The sequence below is a fragment of the Argiope bruennichi genome, chromosome 1 (assembly GCF_947563725.1).
Source record: "Argiope bruennichi chromosome 1, qqArgBrue1.1, whole genome shotgun sequence".
NCBI classification, from domain to species: domain Eukaryota; kingdom Metazoa; phylum Arthropoda; class Arachnida; order Araneae; family Araneidae; genus Argiope; species Argiope bruennichi.
The window spans coordinates 103,111,328-103,124,589 of NC_079151.1; the positions used below are offsets into that span (position 1 = coordinate 103,111,328).

At 35.7% G+C, this 13,262-nt stretch overlaps 1 protein-coding gene across 1 annotated transcript in view; it reads left to right on the forward strand.

Annotated features, from left to right (window-relative positions):
• Positions 1-13,262, forward strand: part of LOC129963071 (mucin-4-like) — a 63,261-nt gene that overhangs the window by 20,121 nt on the left and 29,878 nt on the right. The window contains exon 6 of the mRNA XM_056077108.1: positions 5,033-5,233. Coding sequence (XP_055933083.1) covers positions 5,033-5,233 — 201 coding nt within the window. The remainder of the gene's footprint in view (positions 1-5,032; positions 5,234-13,262) is intronic.

Consider the following 13,262-nt stretch of genomic DNA (forward strand, 5'->3'; position numbering starts at 1 on the left):
GAGGAGATCAACCCCAATGCGATGGAAAGGTGCTATAGCTGGAGGGATGGAAACTAATCGTCCAGGTGGTCGTTGAGGAATAGGTTTTCGTCTTTGGCAATCCCGACAATGCATGATATATCGGACAACATTTCGGTACATCCCTGGCCACCAAAATCTTTTGCGGATTCGGTCGTAAGTTTTTGCGAAACCAAGGTGGCCTGCCGTAGGAGCGTCATGGAAGTGTCGAAGTATGTCGACTCGTAGATGTTTCGGAATGACTGGTAGCCACTTTTGTCCAGCTGGATCAAAATTCTTTCTGTATAGAACCCCGTCAATTAATTCAAATCCTTTCTTTTCTATGGATCGGCTGTTGTTGTCAATGTTAATTTTTACAAGGTCTGGATCTTTTTTCTGTTCTATTGCAAGGTTCATACTCGTGGTAACGGCTAGGGATTTGTCTGTTGTATGAGTCTCATCTTCCACTGGATTTCTCGAGAGAGTGTCGGCATCCCTATGCTTCTTACCGGTTTTATATTGAATGGAAAAATCATGTTCTTGAAGTCGAAGGGCCCATCTTGCAAGCCTTCCTGAAGGATCCTTTAAACTCATAAGCCAGCACAACGAATGATGGTCGGTTTTAACTGTAAAATGTTTTCCGAATATATATGGCCTAAATTTGTTGATTGCCCACACAATGGCGAGGCATTCCCGTTCGGTAGTGGAATAATTTCTTTCGGCTTTTGTCAAAGTTCTGGAGGCGTATGCGATTACTTTTTCAGCTTTATTCTGGATTTGCACCAAGACAGCTCCAATACCATAACCACTGGCATCCGTATGAATTTCTGTAGGGGCATTTTCGTCGTACATTCCTAATACAGGATCAGACGTAAGCGCTTTCTTCAGACTGTTAAAAGCTTTCATTTCTTCACGACCCCAATGAAACTCCGCACCACCTTTTAGCAGCATCTGCAAGGGTTCAGCGAGATAACAAAAGTTCTTGATAAATCGCCGGAAGTATGAGCAAAGGCCAAGAAAACTCCGTATATCATGTTCGTTTTTGGGGGTAGGAAAATTGCTAACGGCTTTCACTTTGTCAGGATCAGGACGAACGCCACTACTAGATACAAGATGGCCCAGTATTTTTACTTCTCTGGCCGCGAAAAGACACTTCTTCGGGTTGAGTTTAAGACCAGCATCTTGAAGGCTTTTTAAAACAAGTCTTAATCGAGTGAGATGGTCATCAAAAGTTTCCGAGAACACTATTATATCGTCTAGATAACAGAGACACATAATCCATTTGAAATGGCGCAACAAATTGTCCATCATTCTCTCGAATGTCGCGGGGGCATTACAAAGTCCGAACGGCATGACTTTAAACTCGTATAATCCTTCGGGTGTTATAAATGCCGTCTTTTCACGATCAGCCTCGTCTACTTCTATCTGCCAGTATCCAGAGCGAAGGTCCATGGAAGAAAAGAACTTGGCGCCCTTCAGACAGTCTAATGTATCATCGATACGAGGAAGAGGATACACATCTTTCTTCGTGATCGCATTGAGCTTGCGATAATCAACGCAAAAACGCCAGCTTCCATCTTTTTTCCTCACGAGTACAACGGGTGAAGACCAGGGACTTTCAGACGGCTGGACGATATCGTTATCGAGCATCTTTTGAATTTCTTCACGAATGATGCGTCTTTCGGTCGATGAGACTCGGTAGGCTCGTTGGCTGATTGGAGTATGATCACCCGTGTGAATCCGGTGTCTCACATTCGTCCGTGCAGCTGTCTGCTGTCAGTCTTCGTGAAGATTGCAGTAAAACGTCGTAGCAGTTTAGCTAGTTTGTTTTTCTGTTCATTGTTCAACTCTGGTGACAACATCGGTGAACAATCCATTTCGACGTTTGGTGTCTCTTGCTGTGCATCGATGTCATCTGACTTGCTAGAAATTACACATAAATGTCCCCCATCCAGTGGTTCGGCTTGGCCTATGCACATTCTTCTAGGGATTACTCTGTTCGTGGACTGCAAGTTGGCAACCCAAATTTCACTTTTCCTGTTATGGTATAAGGATATACCATGGATGGCACGGCGATGTTTCTCTCAAAGAGCAGCTGCTTATTACCATCAATGACTACGTTTAGGTCTCCTTGAACATGGTATCCTGATACTGCTACTTTTGTCACAGAATGGGGTTTAAGTGTGTAGTCTTTTGTGGCATACAATTTCCATGTGTCTGGTGTGGCAACGTCTTGGCAAATGTCTTCTACGTATAGTTCACTTTGACCACAGTCGATCACGGCTTGCGAAGCTTTTAAAAAGTCCCATCCAAGGATTATTTCGTGACTACAATGCGGCACAACAATAAATTCAAACGGCAGTTCTCGGCTGTTTATCCGAACACGCAGGATACATTTTCCGATCGGTCGGATGAAACTTCCATCAGCGACTTTCAGTACAAGGTTTTTGGTGTCAGCAAACAAAACCTTCTTTAACGACCGTCGATACTTATCGGAAATGATCGAAAATGAGGCTCCAGAATCGACTAGAGCACGTATAGGTTTCTTATCTGTAATGACGTCCAGTTGATTTCCCGTCATCTTGGCGGCCGATGGAGGATTTCCTTTGCATGCGGCCTCACCTCCTAGGAAGGTCGCTCCGTTCAGTTTTCCTCATTTCTGCGGCTTGGCGACTGACTGGATCGACGATACGGTGACGGTGATCTGAAACGGCGTGTAGGGGATCGGCCTCTAGATGGACTGGGTGTGGAACGGCGGATGGTATTTGGTCGGCGGTATTCTTCTTCTTCAGCGTCAGTTTCGAAGTTCTGTTGGCGGCGTCGATAATTGTCAAATACAGCTTTCCGTTCTCTGCAATAGCGCACAACATGTCCTGGACGGCCACAGTGGAAACAAACTGGTCTATTGTCGGCAGTTCTCCAAATATCAGTTTTTCTTGACTGTACGGGCAACCTCTGAGCAGGGGCTCTGGTTTGTCTGGCCACAGCTGCATAAGATGGTCTTGGTCGAGGTTCGGTTGGTTTTGCTGAAACTGGTGCCAAAGCTTTTACGACTTCGTCTTGCACCAGGTCCTCTAACGACTGGGAATATGGTTCCGAAGGTGCTTTAAGTTCGGTAACCAACCGCTGAACTTCCTCCTGCACTATTCTGCGAATGAGGGACGTCAAATCTGGCTCGTCCTCCACGGATGCTACAGGTACGACGTTTGGTAGCCTCTCAAATCTCTGTCGTTTTACTCTCTTTTGCTTCATATCCTCTATATAGTTGCACCATTTTGTGAAATCAGCTATAGTGGTGATTTCTTTCATTAAAAGGGCCTGATAAATGTCTTCGGCAATACCTTTCATTAGGTGTGACACTTTTTCGCAGTCAGACATCGATGGATTAACCTCTAGGCAGAGACCTAATACGCTCTGAATATAGGACTGCGTACTCTCCCCTGGGCGCTGGGCTCTGGGCTCTGTATTTAAGTTGTTCTTCGGCTTTCTTGGTGTGTTTTTGACGGTCACCAAAAAGTCCTAGTAATCCATTTTTAAACGCTTCCCAGGAATTCAAGTTGTCTTCGTTGTTTTCAAACCACTGCTTAGCAGTGCCATCTAGGAAGAAATATACATTGGCGAGACACACCATGTCATCCCACTTGTTGAAATGGGCAACTCGATCATACTCCTTTAGCCATTTAAGAGGGTCCTCTCCAGGCGTTCCGGAGAATGTCGATGGGCTCCTCAGTTGTTGGGGCGTAGGAACAGTCACTACTACGGGCTTGGCTTCTACCGACAATTTTGTCCTTTTTCTGCTTTCTGGAGAGTAAAATCCAAATTCGGGAGATAATCCTCTCAATCGAAGGCTCCTCCGTAGGTTTTCGCTATCGTCCACGGTTGCAGGAATAAGTACCCGGCGCCTCCACCAAACTTGTCACGAAGATTGGAAATAACAAGGCTGTTAGGTTGAACAAGTAATCAGATTTATTTTTTTCAAGCAAAGTAACTCTCAAGCGTACAGGACCGATAACTCGACCACAACTGGTGACACTTGACTTTATATACACTCTCAGAATGTTCGAGAAACATCCAGATAGAACATTTAAAAAAAGATCTAGAATCAACTAGAAACTAGAGAAATAATAAATAACATTTTAAATTAAAATTCCAGTCTTTGGATAAAACTGACTTGGCTGGTATTCGAACCTGGGTCGTGAAGGTCTACAGTCTCGTGTCTTGCCAACCAAGCCACAGGAATTGATATCAGTAGTTCATTATGCGGCAATATATATATATATATATATATATATATATATATATATATATATATATATATATATATATATATATATATATATATATATATATATATATATATATATATATATATATATATATATATATATATATATATATATATATATATATTATATATATATTGGCTTGCAGAATTTGTATTAGCAAAGATCCATGAGAAAGATGTTAAAAGGCAATTGGAAAAGTTTCTTAAAAGACAAAAAAATCAAACAACAGTCAACATTCCTAAAACACAGTAATCTGAAATCACGGTTGTTGTATAATGCGTTATGAAAATGGAGTGCAATTCAGAAGTCATTCCATGTGAAAGCAACATTTCCCTACAACTAACATATCATATAAACCAACTTGAGTAAATAGACCATCTTTATTTTCATACAAAACATTTCTGTGACACAGTTTTATTCGGTTATCTTTACTAATTTCTACGAATACACTAGTTTGGATATTACACGGAATTGATATACATATTATAAAAAAATTTTTAAAAAAATTGCCTGCGAATATTTTTTAGTTGTTTCGTACAATTAATAAATATTCATATTCTAAATTTAGCATATAAATACGTGTTTTATCCACCATGATGAAACATAAATAATTATATTCAAGCCCCAAACCTTTGAAAATTTTAGGTAAAAAAATTGAAATATTTCACTGAGTTTAATAAATTCTTTCAGAATTTCTTTATCTTGGTTTTAAATTTTTATTGAGTTATTATAATTCTATTCATATTTAGAGGAATCCCAATTGGAAAATATGGATATACAGAATCAGGATAATTCAGAAACTGAAATGTCAATCAATCCCCCAACAATTGATCCACAATTCTCACCAGGAATACCGGATGAATATCCAAACCAGCAGTTTCCTGAAGGATTTGTTTCAGATATGCTTGCTGGTCTAGATACGAAGACACCTACTGAAAGTGTGCCAAAAGGTATGTTTTTGTTTATGTATTTTCCACCGCTATAGGTAATCGACCTTTTACCAATCTAAAAGAAATGAAAGGATAAGAATAAAAACTCCTCATAAAATTATTATTTCTATGGTAATAAATTTGCTTTTTATACTTCTTTTACATGAAGTATGCAAAAGGGAAATATTGTAAATATCCAAAAACTCTTCTTCAAATTTTTATAACTCTGCATGCTTTAGACATAACAGAAGCCGCAAAAATTTGAGGTTTTGACATATTCTAAAACCTTCCGCACTGTTGCTCATGCTTTGGAATTTGTTAATTCACAAAATAGATGTGAGAGGAAATATGAAAGGAGGAGATGTTTACCTTTAGCCATAAAGTTAATTCTGGAAATGCGCATATCCTTCCGCGTCTTACCCTTTAGTGAGATAGACTTGGCAAAAAGTGATCGTCTCAGTGATAGTACTGAACTAACAGTATCTCCTCGAGTCCGTAAAATACATTTTTTGCTTTATATCTGTCTCAATCAGTCGACTTCTCTATGAACAGATGACTCAAAAACGCTTTGAACTAGAAAACTGAAATTTGGCATATTGAATTACGACGAAATCGTAAACCTCGATCAAATTTTGAACGAAATCCATTCACAGAAAGTCTGTTTCTCTGGCTTTTTGAGAAAAAGTGAACTCGATAACTATAAAATGTAAATATTATTTGGTACACAGATTTAGCAGTAAAAACATAGATATCACATCTTGAACTAAGTCACTAGACGGTTAACCATCTGTCGATCTGTACTTTACATGCATGCATTCATAGTTATGTTATCTTGTGACAACAACTGCTGTTTTGTGCCAAATTTTGGTTTCATTCGGTTGTCAAAATGGCGTTCAAAATACATATTCGCACAATAGTTTCCCTAAAAATATTAGATTTACTCCGAAGATTTATATTTCATAACTATTGTTCATTAATGCCATGCAAGGCATTTGCGGTCCATAATTTTATGTGGGGGGAATAAGACTTTTATCGGAAAGTATGCGAAAAAATTTCGGGGAGACCTGACCCTCTAGATTAAATTATATTTGTTGCTTGGTTATTTTGTGAATCCAATTATTCAAAAAGCAATAAGGGACCAAAGTGGCCTGGTGGTAAGGTCTCGGCTTTCGAACCAGAGCAAGTTAAATCCGCCGAAGCCAAACGTCTTCTCACTGGTGTGGTGTGGAAGTTTGAAGAGGGGGAGTGCTAGCTCAAGTGTCGTCCTCGTCATCTGGCCACGGCTCAAAATGACGAGGTCCGTCCCAAAATAGCCCTAGTGTTACTTTAAAAACGGGACGTTAATATAACTATGCCAAACCAATCAAAAAGCAATGAAATGAATGAATTTGAAATATGGATTCTTACTTCAAGATAGAAAGATTTGTTTCATATTTTGGATGAAGCCCTTTTACAGGTAAACAAACTATCTTTCTATATTTCCGTGAACGTGGAGATAGAATAACTCAAAAATGGTTCAAGCTATATAGAAATTAGGAATGCTGTTTAGTTATCAGAACTGTATATCTGTACGGTTAATCTGTCTGATCAGTTATTGGACTAAATCTAGTAGAAGGTTCATTGTCTATTAAGCTTTTTTGTTACGTATGAGAAAGGTATAATGTAGAAACCAATAAACTCTATGTGTGAATTTTAATGCGAGATCTTCACATTAAAGTCATGTGTCTAATTTTGGAAAAACTCCGTCAACAGGAATACTGTAAGTCTGTTAATTCATGAACGTTATAATCTAAAAATACAACAAATTGGATAAATGTATTTTATTGTGTTGTTTTGCAATTCTGTGATAAATTTAGATCCTAAGAGATGTAAGTAAAAAAGCCGAAAAGCACTATATTCCGAATCTAAATACAAAATGAGCCTATAACAGATAACGTATCAGAGGACAATCTCGATGATTATCTAAGAAAAAGATTTTTCCCCATCAATTTATTTTTTAATATTATGTTAAAATGTCGTGGAAATTAGAAACACTCCATGCTACGAATGCAATTTTTACATGAGAAAGATGAGATTTAAAAGAGGAGAAATACATTAAAATGAATTCAAAGCAAACGCTTAATCATTTTATCTCTTTGTTTAATCCAGATGCAAATTAATCATTTAAACTATAATCCTAACTGTAACTGTAATAAGTTGTACATAATGCTTAAGATGCTTTATGTAAAACTCATTGGAACTCATTAGAATTAGTCTGAAATTTTTATTTCATGAATTAGTTTTCAATAGATAAATTTCCTTGATCGAATATTTTTAAAAAATTATGAAATGAATGCAATTGAGTAATTTTCTATTTATCAAACTATCATTCAGTTTCAATAATTAGTCACTTTTCTTTATTAGAGAACTACAAATTATACTACTCTATTTAAAAGAACTACAAATGTTTTACAGTTTTACAATGAAGTCTGAATTTTTGTCGCAAAAATACAGCTAAGTTATAATGAATTTTTTTTCAAGTTTCTATCATTAGGAAACAATTCCATTCCCGAAGGATAAAATTTGTAATTTCATACGCACCAGATTTAAATGTTTCTTTTTATAACCGAATCACAAAAAATAATAACAGTCATAAATAAAATAAATTCATCTTATTATTGATTTGTATTACCAGGTCAGATTATCACGTATAATGGTGCATATTCATAATATTTTAAAGTTCTGACAATATAAAAATTGCAGTAAACGGAAAAGTTATAAATTTTCATAACTTTTGTATTCCAATTCTTCATAATTTGTGTGTTTCAATTTTCAGAATTTTAAGCTCCAATTGAAGCTGTAATACTCATATATGAGCATATATGATTCTAATTACTTCTTAGACCAGGGGTGGCGAACCTTTATCGATCAACGTGCCATTTTTTCTAAAGAAATGTTTAGTGAGGTATAGACGTGTCGTGAAATAATTTTGACTTGTCATTATTGGAAAAATAATAAAACTAAATACTTACACAAAACTCTTTATTTACTACAAAAAAATTACATTTTGCATTGTATAGTAGTAAAGGTTTTAGTTATACGTGTAATTTAAATTAAAGCAACATTAGTGTGACTTCTTTAGTTGCAGATTAGATGACAAATATTTTAGGATTGCAAGTTGTTACTTTTTGCAAAATGCATGCGGAATTGGAGTCATCTGCCATACGGTTTGTAAGAGAGTCTTTAATGTTATTCATCTCTGAAAATAAAGACTCACAGACATAGGTAGATGAAAATATGGTTAAAATAGCATGAGCCAGCTTCTTTAAACAGTTAAATGTGTCTGGAATCGATTTCCATGTTTCCAAAATTTCGCACTAGCAATTTTACGTATATTGCTTGTTAATCTTTCTGTTTCAATCAATTCCAACTTTTTCCTTCTTTCAATAAATTTTTGAATCCATATTGAACTAGCCTGGAAATCAATCAATTGCATTTCAAATTCTGCAATTTGCAACTAATCGAATTGGAATAAGTTCAGTTTATCGAATGAAATCACATCAGGGTACATAATAAACTTGAGTGTTTCCTATAATTCTTTGAACTGGGAAAATCTGGCTGAAAATTCAGTGATTGAAGAACCAATTACGTAAATAAATTCTTCAATGACTTTTTCTAAGTCTGGATTCTCAAGTACATTTAAATCTTTTGACATTTTTTTTTTCAAATTTAGGAAGTACTTGTAGTTTTTTTAAAAAAAAATATCGCTCCTAAAACTTGCAATCCAGCGTCAAAAGCAAGAATGAGATCCATCATGATGATAATTGTTTTATTTGTGCCTTGAAGCTTTACGTTCAATTCGTTGAAATATTGACACATGCCTGTAAAACCCATCAATTTTGAGAGCCACATAACATCCAACAACTGTGGATATTGTTCAATTTCCCATACATTTTGCAGAAAAGTCTAATTTTTTCCAAGCAGTCAACAAATATTTGAAGTACTATCCCACGTCTCAACCAGCGAACATTATTTTGCATTAGTGAGCCATTATACACCGAGTTGACTTCATCCAACAAAGCCTCAAACTTTCGCTTATTGAAAGCCTGCAACGATATGAGGTTGACTATTTTTGTGACTAACGCCATTACATTATCAAGAAATGTTAAACTACTCTTAGAAAACAAGGCTTGTTGGTGAATAATTGAGTGGAGTTCAAGAATCGAATGCCATACGTCTGTTTGAAATAAAGTAATGAAATCTTTTTTCTTTTTTTTTTGCCCACCATATTTGAAGCACCATCAATTACTGAAATAATTCTTTTCAAATCAATTTCTTTCTTAGCAAGCGAATTTTTAACAGCCGTACAAATATCTGTGCCCTTTTTTAAATGGAATGGGAACACTCGCGTTTGTTTGTAATACGTCAACTGCATTGAACTTGTTATTTTGAATTAAACTGCAAACCGTTTTGATTTGCGGCGTGCCCGAAATATTGTACTCCGTGGCATCAATGGCACGAGTGCCAGTGGTTGGCCATCCCTGTCTTAGACTGTAACGAGCCTTAAGGCTATTGTTGTTGTTACTTATGGCACTTTACAAGCCCGCTGATAGTTAGCGATTTAAGCCGAGTGAGCGTCTTTTGTTTTGTTCAGTTGCGCCAACTAGGGCCAAGAGTACGACTTAGCTACTTCATGCGTCACATTCACTTGCACAACCCCTTTTTACAAGGGGGGGACATTCACACACTTCACAGATAGAACACAAAATAAGAACATCCATGCCCGAAACGGGACTCAAAGATCACGAGAAAGACTCGTTACCCCTATGCCAGGACGCCGGCGGGATTAAAGCTAAAGAGTAAATAATGTTTTAACTCAAAGTCTATTCAAAATGTTTCAAAAATATACGTACAAATCAAAAGTTCACAAACTATTCGACTGAAATGGAAAAACTGATGCAAAAAGTAATTAAATAATTATTTTATTTGTCAAAATATATTATTACTTTAATGAGATTTGTCAGTGATTTCTAATATCTCTTAAAATTTCAAAGGAGAGTGACACTCGTTTTTGTTCCGCTCGGCGAAAGATCAGAAAAATCTCCCGCAGAGAGCTCTTCTCGATCATAGCAGCAAATCTTTGCTTAATTTCGCATATACCTGTCAGATCATGTTCCTCGACCATGACTTTAATCATTGGTGAGCTCTATTTGAGTATACAGCTATTAAGGAAAAAGTGTTTAATGAATAAGTAATTAGTGGTTTTCAACTGTATATTATTGATCTCAGAAAAACGATTATGGGTTTTATTATATTCAAATAATGACATGTATTTTTCAATCAATTCATAAACTAATCATAATTTAATAAATTCGCAAATATTTCCTTCACGAATATTCGCAAAAAAAAATTTCTATGAAATTTACTTATTTTGTTCATTAAGATATACAAAATGAATCTATCCTTACTGACATTCAAGGGTAATTAAATGATATTTCTTGAAATAAAAGTAAGCATACTTGAGCTACCCCGAGTCACCCGAAGGCACAGGTGAAAGTGAATGTTCTAAAAGCGTAGATTGGAGCTATGTTTTAATCCTAATAGCCATCAACGGCCCCAGTACATCTCCCTATCGGCAGGAAGTTTCTCGTTCCCATTTTAGAGGCTGACGCCGATGGGATTGGTATAAAAGTAAAAATTTCCTATAAGCCTATTAGCTTATTATATATTTGCATGTAAATTTGTGTCGTGGATTAAATGCTAATAATTTTATCTTCCTCGTATGTTCTGAATGCAAACATCTTGCTTTGTTCACTGAAAACAGCAACGTCGAGATGTAGAGGATCTTCAAACTTTATACACAATAACTCAAATGCCATGCTCCCTGATATCTGTAACCTCGTGGATCATTTTATCAATTACCACGTCATGTTAATTACCGGTGACTGACATTGAACTTTCCATTCTGATCACATCAGTCATCGGTGACTGATAATAACATTTTCATTTCGTTCCTCGTTAGACACTGGTGGCAGACTTTGTTCTTCACCTTCAGACCACATCAATCACTATTGAATGACATAATTTTTGTACAGGCTGCATTATTCATTATGGGTTGTACATTAAAAAAATTATATTCTCTTGATAAATTCTAATCTGAGAATCACATAATAATCATGCAGTCTTTACAACTTTATGTAGATTTCTAGTTGCTAGTATATCAAAGAAATCAGGTTTTTAGTCGAAAAGGACGCCATAATAGACGCCTTGATACTTGATGCGTTAAATAGGCAAGCTCGTCAAGACAGCAGAACCTATCTGTTTTAATAAACCTCTCTTCTAAAACACGACTGTAAAGGTACTAATTGCTTTATCCTTTCCATTTGTTGGCTCATACAAAAATGGTACGAAAAATTCTGATCATTGCAATTTCAATTTTGTTAATTTATATTCCGTTTTGAAGAAATATGTGGGTTATTTTGGGTGGTCACCATAGTTTAGAACTTCGGGCTGTCATGATCGCAAATAGATGTATGTATGTCTTTCTGAATTATAGTCTTATTATTGGCAGAGTCAGATTAAACTATGTAGATCTATTAGCTAATGTAAGTTTTGGCACTTGACTCTAAACTTCCCAAATCAGGTTTTTGTGTTGATTTAAATTTAACCATTATATAAATATTTTTATATGACAACATTATTTTTAAACTGAATATAATCAAACATTATTTGAGGGCTCGTTTTCAAGAGAGTAAATTGCAATATCTCAAGTAAAAAAAGAATGTGATAATTTTATAAGCAAAATGAATAATGCTCTAAAGTTTAAGTGACACTTGATTTCACACAAATAATTAGAAAACCCTGATAATGACTCAAAAAAAATCTCGAAGCCCTTCAAAATTCCGGATCCTTTAGGCAGCTTCCCACTTCACTTGTAATAATAATCTAATCCTGATCCTTGACAACATTTTTAATCATTCTTTAGATAAATCACTTTGGTTATGGGATAATTAGTATAATTCGAATCAAAGATTTTTCAGGAATCAGTAGTTAATATCCACATCGTGGCTTGAAATATACAGCTGCCGTTTTTTGCTTCAGAAATTTCAAACTTGAAACTGATTCGCGTTGACGCCAGCTGTTTCGTTTTCATGCGCTTGATAAACACGATGCCCTTGATATCTTCCCCACCATAGTGTATTATATTATTATGTATTTCTTTCTTGCGGTCCATTTCTTACATTTTTAAGCAATAAAAATTATAAATTATTTTCAAAATTTGTATTCTGTAATTTTTGTAAATTGCATTCTCAGATATGGTTAATCACAGTTGGATTAGGCATTCCTCACAAAAGATCCAAGCCATCCCCAAGACGAAATCAAACGGGAAAGATGGGGGAAAAGCAATCTGTCCAGTTGCAAAGCATCAGAGAAAACAAAACCACTAAATGACGAAACCGCTGATCAGCTCATTCGCACTAAAGTTTTTCAAAATGCCAAATAAAAGAAACAAATCATTGGTAGCAAATAGTGAAAAAAATGTGAAAAGAAAATCAAAACGATGCCCTTGATTATAGATATATAAGTTCTAATTCTAAAGTCGACAGTCTCTCAACAGTCAGGATGGCGAAATTCCTGACAAGTTGAAATTTTAATAATATTTTTAGTTCCGCCAAAGGTCTATTATTCGTTTTGATTATCCCAATTCTCACATCTCTGGCAATGTTTGAAATCGTACCCACCACTTTCGCACGTGAGTACTTGTCATCTTTGCCAAATATCAATATCTAATTAACTTCAAAAGTTCAATGACCAATAAGAATCTGTGAATATTTCATTAAAAAAGATATATTTTTTATGCGGAAACTATAGTAAGATAGGTTACATTCATATGAAATATAAGGATTTTAATACATAATCGCAATATATTAACATACTGACAAGTAAACATTTCTATAATTTTTTTTCATATATACAGGGTGTTCATTAATTATTGTCGGGGTTTCCGTACCTCATAACTTTCGAATAAAAAATATTACGCAAAAACCGATTACGTATTCGTAAATTATAA